This window comes from Ursus maritimus, unplaced genomic scaffold (assembly GCF_017311325.1).
Source record: "Ursus maritimus isolate PB19 unplaced genomic scaffold, ASM1731132v1 scaffold_2, whole genome shotgun sequence".
Classification (NCBI taxonomy): domain Eukaryota; kingdom Metazoa; phylum Chordata; class Mammalia; order Carnivora; family Ursidae; genus Ursus; species Ursus maritimus.
This window is the reverse complement of record NW_024424452.1, coordinates 78,595,423-78,612,863: the sequence shown is the minus strand read 5'-3', so window position 1 is coordinate 78,612,863 and position 17,441 is coordinate 78,595,423. Positions and strand designations below refer to the sequence as shown.

The 17,441-nt window shown below is 43.9% G+C and overlaps 1 protein-coding gene across 6 annotated transcripts in view; it reads right to left on the bottom strand.

Moving 5' to 3' along the window:
* Positions 1–17,441, bottom strand: part of RABGAP1L (RAB GTPase activating protein 1 like) — a 713,371-nt gene that overhangs the window by 31,912 nt on the left and 664,018 nt on the right. For 4 of the 6 annotated variants that reach the window (XR_005836374.1, XM_008696595.2, XM_040636234.1 and 1 more), the window contains one exon: positions 1,751–1,843. Coding sequence is in view for 5 of the 6 variants with exons in the window: in XM_008696595.2 (XP_008694817.2) it covers positions 1,751–1,843 (93 nt within the window). In the remaining variant the exon portion in view is untranslated. Of the gene's footprint in view, positions 1–1,255; positions 1,563–1,750; positions 1,844–17,441 lie in introns of those variants that run through there. The other 2 variants (XM_040636233.1, XM_040636237.1) reach the window with 1 other exon arrangement.

Below are 17,441 nucleotides of genomic sequence, written 5' to 3'. Positions count from 1 at the left end.
ATTTTAAAGCACTCTTCCCAGGTTTTATTTGTTATTATGGCAACTAAGAAAATTAGAACGATCGTATAAGCAGTACCAGGGCTTCATTTGGGATCCTTAAGAATATTTGAAAATTACTGCTTCAAGCCTTTCTAAAGCAGCATGCGACATGAGCTACATTAAAATTGGTTTTATTGGGGGGGGTGGTAATTAGCTTCAAACCTTATTCTGTGAGCACCTTGTGGGTTAATAGGTATCTACCAGAGCAGTACTGGGCTCTTCTGATCAGTTCTTTAGCCAGTTCTGTAAGCAAGGGGAGAAACACTGCTGCTGTCAGACCCCTGGGGAGCCATCCTTGGGAGAAATGCAAAGAAGCTAAGCGAGGGACTGGCGGAGCAGATCCATGAGAGGGGATGCTATTCTAGTAGTAATACCTAGGTAGTGGCAGGCAGTCGGCCTAATGAGGCTAATAACAACCATTTACTGCACACCAGCTCCGGGCTAGGTACTGAACCCACAACATCCCTCACCTTCACAGAAGCCCTGCAAGGACACTGTAAGCTCCTGCATGTTTTACGGACGAGGAAGACGCTAGATAACTACGCCCAGGATGCCGAACAAAGGACAGCTATGAAAGCCCCCCAGTGTGGATAACAAAGCCTGTGCTATTTTTCCTTTTTTTTCCTGGAAAGCCAGCATTTGAACTCAGGTCTGACTACAAAATCCACACACTCCTGCCACGGCCCGCTCAGCTCGACAGCAGAGACGAGAGGCAGTGTGACTACAGCTGCCCCTGGTGACTTCTCTGACCCCGTGAGGGCAACTCCAGTTACAAAAGTGGCCGTCATCCGCTGGGGTGACTTCATTAACAATACCACCCCGGGACTTTTCCTGGAAGGATACTTTGGCATTGGTGGTGCTCAGTGTGAAAATACAATTACTCTCTAATCCCAGTGTTGCTGTTGTGAAGAGGGAGGGAACCACTATGCCTCTGTAGGAATCGGAGGAATTAAAACGAACTTCAAGAGAGACGACAGTAGGTCAGCTGGAAAAAGTAAGTTGGAAAACAGTGTTTCCCCAGCATTGCATCACGGGAACAGTGTTGCTATCTACGAGGGAAGAGGTCTATTGATGTGAACGGCCCAATTTTTAAAAAATACTACAATTAACTAAGATATTAAACTGAAATCAGCTTTGATTCTGAAACTGCACACTGTAGCGAAATGTCACCGTTACTCAGATTTGTGGAAATAAATGTTGCGACAAACACCGTTACTGTGCTCCATTAACCTTCGTGGGTTTTATTTTTCCTTCCAAATGAGTTTGTGTTTTTAACAGTTGCTACAGACACAGAAAAGTCTGAAACATTCTTGTGCCAGGCTTGGAACAGTTCACCTTCTAAAAGTCTTTGTGGACGTGACCGTGCACAGCTAACACAGTCCTTTGCCACTTTCCTTGTTTTCTCATTTTTGAAAGTAGTCGATAGCCACTTTCTCTCTTTCTTTTTCCCTCTCTTTCTCTCAGCTTCTTATGAAGACTCCAAGTATAAATGCAACAGGTGGAGTTACCTACAAATATACAAACTGAAAGAAAAGAAATATTATGGTTGGCTATGGGAGTTTCCTGAAATGAAAACATACCTGGACATTTATCATGGTCAGAGAGCGTCTAAGCCAATCAAGAAGGAACAGAGGGAGCTGAACTTGCCACGACTGCTCCTTTAGGGCACAGAAGGCACTTTGCTCTCATGGGTGACCCACGCCTCCCCTACCTTGTATCTATCCATTGGGTCCTCCTGCTGCAGCTGACTCTCTCGCATTGTCTGATATTCTTTCTCATATTTCTTCAGTTTCTTGGTTGGTACCTACAGGGATTAGAAGAAAAGCATGTTAGACAAGAACATGATTTAGGAAAACACTTTCTGACATGGTTCTCAACTAAGTCTCTGGCATTCTAATGGGGCACACCCAACTCAAAGTAGGGGGGAAAGTCTAGATCCAAGAGCAGGGGTCTGCAAACTTTCTGTCAAGGCTTTGCTAGAATATTTGAGGCTTTGTGGGCCCCACAGTCTAGGTCACAGCCACTCCCCTCTGTTGTCACTGCAGAGAAACAGCTGTCATTAGTGATACACAAACGAGAGTGGCTGTGTTCCAACGAAACTTTGTTTACAAACGCCCATTTCTGTGCTGCAACATGGTTATGTCGTAAGTGTTTTCTGTAAATGTATTGAACTGTGCTATTAATTCTAACTACTTTTCAGTAAAATTCATTCACAGCCTTCTACCATGTTGAAAAGGAAAATTATGTTATAAAGGTAAAAACTGAGCAACAAACAATATTTTGAGAGTCAATATACTGTACCCGAGAGAAAGAAGACTCTCAAGTCTGTCACTGACAACTCCCAACAAATAACAGAACCGTTGTGCGGTGTGAGGTAAGAGGACATCATCTAAACATCTATTTATTAAAATTGTGTCATCTTTAAAAGACAGTACTCTACTGTTTTCTGAAGAAAAGGACTAGGACTTACAGAATCTTGGAATTCTAAAAATAAACAAATAAGCATAACACAGAACAAAAGTCACAGAATTTGGCCCTAGACAGACCAGGGTCCAAACGCCTACTATTTTCTTTTTCTTTTATTAACTATGAAACCTCTTGGCAAACTGGTATTTAACCTTTCTTGGTCTGAGTTTCTTCATCTGTAAAAGGGCAGGCAAACAAATTTCTGCTTCATAATGGCTGTCAGGAGAATTAAATGCTGTAACATAGCGAAGTCTCTAAACTATTGCCTGTTTCCTGGAAATTTTTTTAAAAGTATTCAATAAAATTAATGTATTATCATCGGTGTTTCATATAACAGATTAAGTCTACTTTTAGACTTTCCTTGGACAATCCCAATTATATAATTCCTTTCAACATCAAAATATTTAATGTTTAGGTGCTAAAGTAAGTGACTTGAAATGAGGGAAAAGTTTATCTAATTTTTTTAAAAGACAACAGATGTATTATTTTGCTGGATTCTCGGGGACTTGAAGGCAAGGATGATGTGTTGAGGCTCCTTAGTAACGGTCGTCAGGAGACCTGCCCAAGTTGCTGGCCCACAGGAGGCTCTCAGCAGACTGTTTCTTGTCGAGCTCAAATGACGGGATTTAGAAGACATGTAATATGTGTGTGAGAATCTGGCCAGAGAATTTGTTAAATGAAACGCAGAGATGCCATGTGTCATGCCCCATCGTATTCTAATGAGTCTGTTCTTCTGTCCAGAAGCATTCTCAAGGACTGGAATGACCTGCTTCTCACCACAACTGGGGAATTTCACAAACTCCATCCAAACTGGAGACAGTGGAAATCATTCCACAACCACATGATGACAATATTCATCTGGCTGATGCGGGAGTCTCCCCAGTGAAATAAGGAGGACAGTTTTTAGGGTGTAACTAAATTGCAAAACCACTGCTGAACAGGGTCATGAGAAGCTCATTTTTCACCACTCCGTCCCCAGAGGCCTTCAACAACACCCTGTGACGACCCAGAGTGCAAAAGACGGGGAGGTACCTGCCCGCCCTTGGCCTCAAGGTCATCAGACAGACCAGGAAAATACACGTGGTCAAGTGCCAACAAACAGCAGCAACAACATTATTTCTTCTTGACTTTAATAGGGGGCCTCAGGGCGCCTGGGTGGCTCAGTTGTTAAGCGTCTGCCTTCGGCTCAGGGCGTGATCCCCGCGTTCTGGGATCGAGCCCCGCATCAGGCTTCTCTGCTGGGAGCCTGCTTCTCCCTCTCCCTCTCCCCCTGCTGTGTTCCCTCTCTCGCTGGCTGTCTCTCTGTCAAATAAATAAATAAAATCTTAAAAAAAAAATAATAGGGGGCCTTGATTTCCTCTAGCTGTCTTTTCTCCATAGGTATTAATCATACACTCCAAAAACACTCTCAAGCTGAAGTGGCAGTGAGTCCCTGGCACTGAATGAAGTAGCCTGGAGCCGAGGACAAAGGGAACAAATGTCAGAGTTCTAAGCAGGGACAGGTGTTTCCAAGGCATCCCTAGGAGCAGGATCACGGGGAGGAGTGAGTCCTGTGCGGAAGGTGCCATCTCCTGCAGCCATTTACCCACAAGATCGAAAGTACGTCAGCGTCTCTGCAACTGAACACGGGTACCGAGGGGTACCCTGGGCTGAACGTCAATCCTGTGGGGAAGTATTGTCTACTGGTCCTAAAATGGACCCATTCACCAATGACTGAATTAAACACTGCAAGCTTAGTTCTAGAGAATTTCTTCTAAAGCCCTATTTTTAAAACTCAAGGTGTTACAGAATGTTTTTTTCATGTAAAAAAGTGTCCTTTTAAAAGTCAATCCTGCTACTTAAGTTAAGAGGTTCATTTCAATGTGAAATTTTTAAAAAATGCATTAAACACCCTCAATAAGCTAATCCTTTCCCATCTGGCTGAGATTCTAGGATGTTTGGCTTCATCTTGTTCAGGGAAACAGAGCAGGTTCCCAGAACAATATGTTGCTAGGAAACCTTCCAAGCTTATTTATCTTGTGCTGCGGGCTGGTACTGAGCAGCCACCTGTGATTGGCACAATGTGGGGGGGGGGGCCGGGAGGAGGAAGGTGAGCTGATATGAAACTGTTATTTATGAGATAATCAAAGAACAGAGGCTGTCAGTTTCCAAAGCTGTATTTCAGGACAAAACTGATCTTATTTTAGGGAATGTAATATTGAGCTTGAAATTTTTCTTAGCAGAGAAAGGAATAAAATACCTCTTTAGTACATAGTTTTAATTAAAAGAACAGAAAGTCATTAAGAATTACTAGAATTGACCCAATTATCATCTCAAGAGTAGTACAAGTATCTCTCCCCTTAAGTTAAATAATTTTAACGTAAGTATGCACTTGAAGAATCACTGATCCTTCCAATGTCCACTTAAATGGGGGGCTTCTCCCATCCACTGTCCATCCTCTACCTGCCCGGTACCCCCTACTGGACTAAATTCAGGAAATGTACTCAAAGAACCCACAACTGTTTGATAAGTACAACTGATAATGAGCATTCACCAGCTCAAAATGGTATTTATTTAAAAAACCCCAAAAGAGAAAAACTGGCATGACAATCCCCAGTAAGTACGAGAGCAATCATTTAAATAATCAGCCAAGACTTGACGTTTTGGACTTGACAACTACATTCAGGGAAGTAAGCATTTAAAATAGAAGCAGTGTTTTAATGTTTTGAATATTTCACGGTATTTAGATTATTTCACAATATGCTTAACCCTGACATTTAAATACATAACATAACCATTTATGTAGAATTAGTAAGTTGGAGCTGGAAGGACCTTTGGAGACCGTCTGTCTGGTTGATCCCCGTCTTCGGGATGAGGAAAGTGAACCCATGTGGCTGAGAACACCGGGCTGAGCCAGCCGGCTGTGGCATGGTCATGTGGAGTATCTGGAATACTGGTGGGCCACTGTCTCCCTGGCTGTCCCCCCTTCTGGTACTGGGCTGTCAGGAGAAGTGTATTTCCCAGTATTTCTTTAGTCATATGAATGCCATTTTCATTACTTTTGCCACATCCAAGCACATTTTTCTACGATTTTTCCTTAAATCAACTGATTTTCTTACACAAATTTATTTTACAAGGAAAATATTTTGGAAGCAAGAGTCAATACAGACAACTATGGCAGACAAAAAAATAGCCCCCCCCCCCCAAAGCTGTCTGCATCCTAATGCCCAGAAGCTACGAATACGCTTCCTTCGGTGGCAAAATGGATTCTGTAGATGTGCTTGAGAGTAAGGACCTTGAGACGGGGAAATGATCTTGGACTTTCTGGGTGGGCCCAATGAAATCCTACATGTCATTAAAAGAGGAGAACTTTGGGGGCACCTGGGTGGCTCAGTCGGTTAAGTGTCTGCCTTCGGCTCAGGTCCTGATCTCGGGGTCCTGGGATTGAGCCCCACACACGTAGAGGCTCTGATCATCGAGGAGTCTGCTTCTCCCTTGTCCTCTGCCCTTCCCCCCAGCTTGTTCTCTCTCTCTCTCTAACAAATAAATAAATAAAAAAATCTTAAAAAAAAAAAAAAAGAACTTTTCCAGACTTAATCAGAGATGTGACTATTGCAGAAAAGCCAGAGAAATTCGATGTCGCTGACTTTGAAGATGGAGGAAGACAATGTGGGCAGCCTCTAGAAGCTGGAAAGGGCAAGGAGAGCCTTTGGAAAGGAATGCAGCCCCGCTGACAACTTGATTTTAGCCCTAATGAAACTGGTCAGACTTCTAACCTACAGAACTGTAAAATAATAAATGTATAAAGCTCTTTAAAGCCTTTAAATTTGCAGTTATTTGTTGTTGTAACCACAGGAAACGAATCCAGTAACATATTATAAATCATAACTATCAATTAAACTACCAAATGTTTACAAACAAAACTCAGTTGAAAGTCTTAACAGTTTTGCTGAAAGCAAGATAAAAACTTCCTGCCCCGTTCGTTTTACAACCAATCGCAAATTACGTCGATCTAAAATAACCTGCCTCCTGTCAGCTCCTGTGTTACCAACAGCAGAACAGCAGTAAGCAGAAGGTCAAGACAACTCCATCCCAGCCCATGTGTGGATTCATTCAGGCCTTTCCTGCCTTCGCCCTCTTACCACTAATGACAACTAGTTGTGGCATTTCTTAAACTGTACTCGGTATTTGCTAAGGATCTGTACAATGTCCCCTAATATTTTCTACTACATTTCCTCATACTCCATTTCTGAAATGCCTGTTCAGACCTTCTAAGATGACTCCATGAGCAGTTTGAAGGACATGCACTAAATCAAGGGGGCTTTTCCACCCATTCCCCTGACGATCATCTCCCTGGGCTATAATACGAAACCACCAGGGAGGCTCTGTGAACTCCTGTCCTGGTCACCAATGCAGTCACCTGCCCCGTACTGATGAAAGTGGGGCCCGTCCAGCTGTTACCAGGAAATACACAGACCAGAGCTTTATGAACTACAGGGAAAGGGGGCAGGGAGGGGGTGTTCAGGGAGTGGTGGGAGAGTGCTCCACGGTGACCCCAGGTAACGGGAGCAGAAAGCACGGTAGTTGCTAATTTGCTCCATTCTTTCTCTCAAAGGTCATCATGCCATCACGCTGGCCTCAGCTGGAGATGTGGGAGAGGAAGACCAAAGGAGAGTATGCTCAACTTTCTTTTCCCACGCTCTCCCTCTTTTCATCTAAAGCATATATTTATTTTTATATATGACTCTGATAAGATGAAAATATGTGTGTGTGTGTATATACATAGTTTTCTGGTTGTATATCAATTACTTTTTGGTGAACATGCCTTAAGAATCTTTATCTCACTAATGATAGTTGGGTTATGGGCTCTTTTTTACTTTTATTACACTGAGTTCTCCTTATTCATCCTTGAATTTCATGTGTATTAGTTATTTTTAATAAAACATACTTCTTCTCTTACGTACATGATTTGGTTAGGTTTCCTGATTATCAAATGTGATCTTTATACATTAGGGAGTTTAGATGCCTTTTAAAACAGCACAGATCTTATACTCTGGATTGTAACTAATGGAATAATAAACTCTGAAGTAACCCATTATATGAGCCTAAGGGAAACTTACACACAGAAAAGAGGGAAATGACACAGCATAGCTGAATATACGTGTGGAGAATTTTCAACCCGGCCTATGCTCTGTGATGTATGATTTGGGGAATATGCTGGTCCTATGGAACAGTGCGTCAATTTTGTAAAAGGGGAATCCCGAATTTAACTAGAGAAAAGAATCTAGGAGCTACTAGCGTTTCTCAAGGTAGGAGTACTATTGGCATTTAGGGTGGAATGATTTGGGCTGCATTAGACTCCACTTCCCATTTCTGAGCCCCTAACATCCTTGGCCTATTAAATGCTGATAGTTGCTCTCCAGTCCTTGGCACAATAAGGAGCCCACGCAACTTTCCCAAGAGGGAGGGGAGGGCCCCAGGGGATGGCAGACAGGAAGGGTGGACACTCGAGAAAAGCGGGGTGTGCAGAAAACCTCTGCCTTGTGCTGTCCATAAAGGCGAAGGGAGGCCCCGCCTGGCTCGGGCGGTTATCAGCATTGCACTCACAGACCCTGACATCTGCATCCTTCTGTTCTGTTTTTGATCAGCAATAATTGGCACAAAGACAAACGCAAAGTGCCTGCATGTCAAAGAATTCCCTAACGGCGTTAGGGCTATAATTTAGAAAATTACATACTTAAGCCTCTCAACAACTTGGTGAGATATTATTTGGATTTTACAAATAAGAGAACCAAGAGAGGGAACTTTCTTGAGATCACGCAGCAGGTAAACAGAGAGGCAGAAATGGGATCTAGGCCGCCATCCACCTCCAGCCTCCATCCTCTTGGACCACTTTGCTCTACTGCCCGGGACCAATGAAGGGAAAGCTCCTCAAGACACCTAGATGTGGGGCCAAGTATGTGTCCGATGACTACAGTTTCGTAAGTGCAGGAAGAGGCATCTCGGTACCCACGTTTGTAAGAGGTACAAGAAGAAATTTGTTGGGGGGCTGGGAAGGGCACCTCACCGAGGAGGATTCTCATTATGACTGGTTTATGTAAGCTTTCTTGCCCAATCACAAAATTGCATTTCCCCTGTGCTAAATTCTAACAATGGGCTAGTCACGTGTCAGAGCTATTATTCAAAACTTGATGAATCTGCTTCGCGATTTCAAAAATAAAAGATACAAAAATATTTATCAATGGATGCAAATGCTGGCAAAGTAGCTCACTATTAAAAAAAAAAAAAGGCTGCCAAGATCTGTTTAATATTTTCCTGATGGTCAGGAGTCTGAGTGCCTAAAAAATTAATAAGCCAAAGGTACTAGAAATTATGTTTTGCTCTTGCTCACTTCAGATAATTTCTTAGGAAGAACAGAAATCATCCCATTTTAATATATTAATCATTAGAGGAAAACATAGATAACTATGGCACCACATTTCTTGGTGATTTGGAATCGCAGGGGGCTGAGTTTCCAAGTTAGAGTCAGTTCCACGAGGACTTGTCAAGATCTGGACAGAAATTAGGCCAGTGGTGACCAAAACTCTAACAGTCGGTTTGCAGTGGCCTCAACTGTTGGGAAGAAAGATGGGAAGGAGTCAAGAGAAGAGGGGCCATGTCCTCTTAGGCTTCACAATAATCCTCTTCACAGTGCTCAGCAAAAGAAGCTACTTTGACTCTTTTTGAGTTTTTAGCACTAGGAGGAGGGGGTACATAGTCAATGATACTTTCCCCCGTGAGATTGGGGGGGGAACCTTCAGAGACCACAAGAACCTATAAATGATTATTAATTGTATTCTTTTTTATTGAGGTATAGCTGACATAAAACATTAGTTTCACGTGTATGATATAATGATTCAGTATTTGTATATATTAAATAATATGATGATCTCCTCAATTAAGTCTGGTTAACATCTGTCTCCTATATGGTTACAAAAACTATTTTTATGTGATGAGAACTTGTGGGACCTGCTCTCTTAGCAAGTTTCAAATGTGCAATGCAGCATGAATAACTACAGTTACCAAACTGTACATTCTTTCCCTGAGGACTTATTTATTTTATAACTGGGAGTTTGTACCTTGTGACCTCCTTTACCCATTTCGCCCATCCCCCCCCCCAAGTTGTATTCTAGGAAGGAATATAATGGCTTAAGGGGGCAGGGACAAGGAAAGTACTCATCTCTTGTCACACTAACAGAACTCCTGAGGCTCACAGACATCAAATTACTAGGCACTCTCTCCCTGAATTCACGCGATAGCCCGCAGTGCTGCACTCGCTTCATCTCACCCGGCACGTTCAGCCTTCCAGTTACTCAAGCCTGATGGTGCACACACCTGTGACAGATTCCTGGGCTCATTAATGAATAATTGTGTGATGCGAGTCACTTTCCAACATTCGTGACTCACTCCTGAATGTATGCTCATCAAAGTATCTATGAAAGCTTCTGAAATAGCAGTTTCTACTTCCTTTACCACATTCTAATAGGAGCTGTGTCTGGTCCCGACGCTGTAGCAAATTTAAGAAACTGTGGCATTTTATAGAAACTGCTTAACTGCTCATTTCTAATTTCTCATCTTCATCCTATGAATCTAATCTCGTATACTTTTTTTTTAATGGAACTCCTTGGTATTCCATTTGAGCCTTCCTAGCAGTAAATGATATTTGGAGGTGGAGTAATTTCTTTACTACCCAAATGCTGCCAACTCCTTTTTATTGTTTCCAGCCCAGGAGGGCTACTGAGCTCAACTTACCTATCCACCTGCTAACATCTTTTAGGTATTTCACATAGGAGACATTTTAAACCTGGACACATCACCCACTTCTCACGCCAACCAGTCCTCCCACTGTTCATCTTCCACCCAGGTGCTCAAGCCAGAAACCCAGAAGTCACCTGTGACCCCCACCCCCACTGAGGATCATGAAATCAGTCACTAGATTCTACAGAACGTGCCTCCAAATGTCTCCTAACTTGTCTTCTTTTGGTCCTCGTCAACACCGTCCAAGTTGAAGCCACAATCCCCTCTCATCACTGCAGTGAGCTCCAAACTGGTCTCTCTGTATCTGTCCTTGACCTACTCCAAAACTTTCTTCCATAGGGGCAGGCTTTTTTTCAAAATGCAAATCTGTTATCTTTCCTCTTCCTAAATTTTTCAATTGCTTCCTGTTGCATTTAGGATAAAGACAGGAATACCTGACATAACTCTGCTGGTCCTATAGGATCTGGTCTCTATCTACTTTTCCCCCTTCACTCTCTATGTCCCTATTTTGCAAAAGTGGGGTTCACCCATCCCAGGAAGTACATGAAAGGATCCAAACAGATGCAAAAGGCAATTATTAGAATTTTTAGTTCTATTTTTTTTAAAAAAGATTTGAGAGAAAAAGAGTGCACTGTGCATGCAAGCATGGGGTGGGGGTGGGGGGTAGAGGGAGAGACGCAGACACCCTGCTGAGCAAGGAGCCCAATGCAGTGCTCTATCCCAGGATGCCAAAATCATGACCTGAGCCAAAATCAACAGCCAGCAGCTTAACTGACTGAGCCACCCAGGAGCCCCTCTAGTTCTATTTTTTAACCTCATCTTTTTATTTATTTACTTACTTATATTTTTAACCTCGTCTTTTTTTTTTTTTAAAGATTTTATTTATTTATTTGACAGAGATAGACAGCCAGCGAGAGAGGGAACACAAGCAGGGGGAGTGGGAGAGGAAGAAGCAGGCTCCCAGTGGAGGAGCCTGATGTGGGGCTCGATCCCATAACGCCGGGATCACGCCCTGAGCCAAAGGCAGACGCTTAACGACTGCGCCACCCAGGTGCCCCTAACCTCGTCTTTTAAAATGTTATTTTTGTGCCTATTTTCTTAAAGTATACACTAATTTATTTAAAAATGAATATACATATATTGGAAGTATGTACTTCAATTACTTTTACTGACAGGGATGCATAATCCAAAGAGTTGAGGGGTCACCGGTCTCTACTGTAGCCATGCTGGCTGCTTTCACTTGCTTTCACGCACCAGAGTCTGTCCTGTCTCAGGGTTTTGAGTACGCTACTGCTTCTGCTGGCGTGGACTCAGCATATTCATGTCAAGATTCTAACTGGAAGGTCTAAGGTTTGATCAGGCACCTCCAATTTTATAAAGCACAGGCAATTCTGCGATACTGTATTGTCCATTTGAAAACCAGGGAATTAAAAACACCAAGTGCTAAAGGAGTGGGGGACAAACCAGAGAGGCTTTTAATGAACTGGCCTGAGAACAGAATCACTTATTTCTCAGAGAATATCCATTCTGTGTTTCAAGCAACCAATTTATAAATAAACTTTAGGAGAGAATAAATTTGTAAGATCGGGAGGGACTATTTTTAATGTTCTAAGATATTTCAAGAATCTATTATATAAACAGTTTGGCTGTAAGGACACAATCAAATTTAAAAGAGAAAAACTGGGGTGCCTGGGTAGCTCAGCTGGTTAAGTCCGACCCTTGATCTCAGTTCAGGGTTTGATCTCAGGGTTGTGAGGCTGGGCATGGAACCCACTTTAAACAGACAGAAAGATAGAGAGATAGAGAGATAGCACTTTAGATCGATAGATAGATAAGGAAAAATCATATGCTTCAAGAATAATTATCTAAGCAATAGAGTTTCTCTTCAATATTATATGGAGGGTAGTTTAGGGTTAAATAGGCTTGCATTTGAAATCCTTCCCTGTCAAATACTAGCTATGTAATTTTAGGAAGAAATCACCTAAACCTGTTATTCAGAGCTTCACGTATTTTTTTAAAATGGGGGTAACACAAATCACAACTCCTGTGCCCACCTCCTCTTACTGAGCACATAATGCGTGCCGCGGCACCGGGCTAAGCACTGAAGTACTCTGTACTACGTAAGCCTCACGGAATTGAGCTGGGTCTACCGTACTCACGCTACAGAATAAATACACTGAGGAAGACTAAGTAACATGAACAGGGACCATAATAACGACTGACCCGACAAGCCTTCTGACGCCAAGGTCAAGCCTTACTTGCAGTATGTTCCATGCCTACCCTCTACGCTGCCGCACACGCAGCTCTCAAACCCAGGGCCCTGCTCCTCAGTAGCTGGTCGCAGGGAACCGAGCTAATGGAGCGGACGGGCTGCGGGATGGGGGAGGGGCTGTTTTAACGCGCGACCAGGAGATAATGACCCTAAGGATCCGCCGCTTTACCCCGCGTCAAGGAGGAGCTCAGGAAAGTACCAACGCCTTCGCCCTGAATTTTCTGGGAAAGTCAGAAAAAAGAGAAGGTCCAACAGACCCTGGGGTGGTTGAAGCAGGAATTGAACTCTGGGAGAAGCCTGTATAGAATTTCATAAAGTTTCAAGCGGGGGCAGATTGAAATCCCGTATTTTCCTCTTCTCCCAGCCGTCTGAAGGAAAGTACTGAGGCATAAACCACTCCGGAGATCTACAACGCAAAGCAAATTACCTTAAGGTACTGGAATCAGGCAGCACTTGGAGGGAACGTTTTTTGACGCCTATAGTTTCACTGACAAAGCCTTTCTTCTTTGTGTATGATTTCCTGGATTTCTTTCTTTCTTTCTGTCCCCACTGCTTTTTTTTTTTTTTTAGATTTTATTTATCTATTTGACAGAGAGACAGACAGCCAGCGAGAGAGGGAACACAAGCAAGGAGAGTGGGAGAGGAAGAAGCAGGCTCCCCGCGGAGCAGGGAGACCAATGCGGGGCTCGATCCCAGGACCCTGGGATCATGACCCGAGCTGAAGGCAGATGCTTAACTAACTGAGCCACCCCGGCGCCCATTATACCCTCAACTTCAGATTGCATTTTGAAAATTCTGCTATTTTTCTTTGTAAAAATTAAGAAGCAATAATATCTTAAGTTGGTAAATCATAATGGACGGTTCTTATTTCTTTGATTTTGGGGGGAGAGGCTCAACCTCCACTGAAATATCTCAAGTAAAATTCCACTTCTGAGTAAGTTTTTGGTTAGAAATTTATCACTTAAAATTTTTATTAGAGTGCTTAGAAAATAGCAGGATGACTACCAAGTGCTAAAAATTGAGACTGTGAGATGGTATGTAATACCCTAAATCTGGTTACATGTTGAATGGTGTTGGTCTGATTCCAGGGAGTAGATTAACCAGATGTCGTCCCCAAACTGGGCCGCAGAGAGCTGACAGAGCTCTGCATTCAGAGCGAGCTGATGAAGCTTACTGAAAACTCAACAATGTTACGGGAGAGAAGGAATGGCAGGGGAGCCAAGTAGGACACTGTTCTTCATTATCGTGAAATGCTATGTCCGTTACAATAATGCTGACCTTTGCAGCGCGGGATGTGAAGAAATCTGAAACAGTACTTTTGTGTCACTTGTCGTTGGCAATTAGAACAGAAGGAAATACGTATCTCTTGCTAAGAGTTGCCATAGTAGACGGAAGGCTGTAGACATGTAGCTGTAAGACATTTAATTCGAGACGAATACTCTGAGACGATCTGAATAATTCTGTCTTTAGAAAGACTCAACTTGCACCAGAGCAGACTGAGGAGGACAAAACAGTGGGAAAGAGAGAGGAACGGGAGCTTTTCCTGTATTCATCTGCCCTTAAAGGCAGGAAGGACAACGGGTTCGTCTGCATAAGCAGATCATCCTGCATGATGGCTGCTTTGCCGTCTGTATACATCACTTTTTAACATGGGAAGGAAACTCATCCCTACTTTGCATTTTTAAAAATCATCCATTCACTCACTCAACACACACTTATTGCCTACCTCCTAGGTAGCAGGCATAGCCGTCCAGGAACACATGCACAGTCCGGCGGGGAGAGAGGCTTAGGAAGTGATCCCACGATTACTGCCCCTACACAGTAAGGTCAGCGCTGGAGGGAAACGGAGAGGCGGAGGGGTGACAGCCCACGGGGCTCTGATTCTGCCTGCACCTCGCAGGGGTGACAATTAACCTGCGGACTAAGTTAGTCAGTGAAGAGTGGGGAGAAGGAGTGCTCCCAACAGAGGGGGAACAAGGAGCACAGGATGGGAAAGAGCCAGACTGGCTCCGTGATTTGCCAGGACAGGCACAAAATGGAAATTGAGACCCCTTTAAAAAGTGGTACTTTCGAGACGGTTGAGTGTTCAAGCAAGTGTAAGGCTCTGTGCGACTGGAGCGCCGCAGGCAGACGAAGCTGGCGCTGGGAGAGAGGGCCTGAGGGACCCAGGCCAGCTGAAGCACCGCCGGGAGAGGAAAGGCTAGCTGGGGCTGAGGACACACGGGAGGCGCACAGGCACAAACCCAAGGAACAGGGCCTCCAGGGCCCAACCTCAGGGCCCAACCCGCTCTCCTTTACAGTTCCCCAAACAGCTCCGAAAGAGCTCCTGTACAAGCCAGGCTGGTACGGAAGCACCCCCCTGGGTGCTAAGGGGAGCACAAAGACGACAGTCTCTGCTTTTAAGGAGCTTACAAATAATTCTGTAATTCAGGGCAGAATGCGATAAGCTTCACATGAGAGTATAAGCACCAATTTGTGGGAGATTCAAGGCGTGAAGATTATTCACTTGAGGTAAACAGATTGCAATTAGCCTTCTTCTGCCTTTAGAGCCATGATTTGGCCCTATTGCTGTAGAAGCAGCAAACAGACCCTGCACTCCCTGTACGCCAGGCACCAAATGTCTGTGCTTTAGATGTACGACTTTATTTTAGCCTCACATAATGAGGTCGCTGCTATTATTATTTTTTAAAGATTTATTTATTTGAGAGAGAGCGGGCACGTGCACACAAAGGGGGGGCGGGAGGGAGGGGAAGCAGACTCCCCGCTGAGCGCTGGGCCTGAGGTGGGGCTGATCCTGTGACCCCGAGATCTTGACCTGAGCCAGTCAAAAGAGCCCGATGTTCAACCACCTGGGCCACCCAGGAGCCCCATGGTAGGTGCTATTATGATCCTCACTTTAAGGAGAAGAAAACAGAGACCCAGAGAGGTTAAATAACACTTGCCCAAGGTCACACAGCTAGCAAGGTGGGGATTCATTCCAATCCAGGCAGCCAAGGTCCAAAGCCCTTGCTGTGGACTACTATACTGTATTACCATTTGACTAGCTTTGTTTTTAAACATCTATATGCTATACTTACGCCCTTTTAATTTTTTTTCTCCCTGGTCGTCTGCTGTCACTTTAACCTTTTAATCTGCTCAGCCATCTATCATATCTGCCTCAAATTGGCTAAGAGCTACATAAGAAAAGTAATTTTCCTAAAGATTTTTCCATCTTTATATCTTGAGTCAGAATTGTCAGGTACGGAAATGAGAAGTGCATTTGGGTAGGACTTTCTGGAAGGAGCTCACACAGACAGCGCTACTTTCCCTTGCTGTTGATGACCGTCCCGTGCATCTTTGTACTGATGACCAGCTAGAGCTGGTGTGGTTACCGACAGCTCCTACCGACTCCCCGAGAACTGTGAACGCCTAAGGAATGGAACTCTGGAACCCACATATTGGCTCTCCGTGTTCCCATGACCCAATGCTGGATCTGTTCCTTAACAGAAGTGAGAAGTGCATGCATGTGCTCATCAATTCCACAAACGTCTACTTCGTGCAAGACACTGTGCCAAATGCTCTCCGGGATACAAACAGCTAGGAGACAAGCCTTTCATCAAGAAATTCACAATAAACTTTAAAATGTGATTAATGCCATCATGGAAACAGAGGCCTCATGCTATTATGGTTTAGAGGAGAATGTTTTCACAAACTCATCAGGAAATTTAGGACAGACTCTACGGAGGCGCTAGCCTGTAAGCACTGTCCCCGGGGGAGATTTTGCTATTGACCATTCAGGATCTTTCTTCCTTTTCCTTCCTCCCCTCCCTCCTACCTTTTTTTTTTTTTTTTTTTTTTTTTGTATCAGTGGCCTCCAAGAATTGGACATAAGGCAAGACCACAGGTTTCCTCCTCACTCTTCCCACCAGGCAGGAAGCAGCGTTTGTAGGTGGTGAGCAAGCCCAGAGTGCTCTGCGCGGGGTGCCATTCTGCAGGTGTTAGACGGCCTGGCTTGCCAGAATCTTCCATGCGATCCATGCAAGGCTAGAGGGGCCTATATAGTATTTCTAGCCAATCCAATTTAAAATGATTTGACATCCTTTATGCTAATTAGAAAACCCTCTGGTGTAGATTTAAATATAAGTAGGATAAATTTACAGTAGTTATCTCCTGATTAGGGGTTTTTCCAATGCCGACCAACTAACCCTAGACTGTATTCCCATATCAGGGTGCTTCAAATATTAATCAAGTCCAAAGTGCAGACTAAAACTAACACACATTTTATCACACCGTTGGAGTACTTTAATTTTTTTTTTTAAAGATTTTACTTATTCATGAGAGAGAAAGAGAGGCAGAGGCAGAGGGAGAAGCAGGCTCCCTGAGGAGCAGGCAGCCAGATGCAGGACTTGATCACAGGACCCCAGGATCACACCCTGAGCAGAAGTCAGACGCTTAACCCACTGAGCCACCCAGGCGCATCCCCCCCCCCTTTTGAGATTTTTTATTTGTTGTAGTATTTTTTTAACACATGTTTTATCACTCTGTGTAGACTGGAGTATTTTAATGTAAATTACAGAGAGTATATAACAAACAGTAGATAGGACTGTAATAGGTACAGAGAGGAGCAAGATACAGAGAAAAACAGCTCTTTATTGTTTATTTCCTTCCTCATTCCACAAAGGAAAGCAGAAGGAAAGTGCTGTAGGCAAAGGCATGGAGCTACAGAGCGTGGGCCTGCTACTGTGCTAAGCAGCTGTGTCCGCCCGGGCGAGGAGCGGGAGACCCTGGTGTTCGGGTCTGCAGAACAGGCTGGAAGGAAGGTACCAGAGCCCGTTCATCAGATCTAGGTCACCACCAGCTGATGAAAGCAGGAACCTATTCTGGTAGTTGCTAGTTCAGTGACCATATT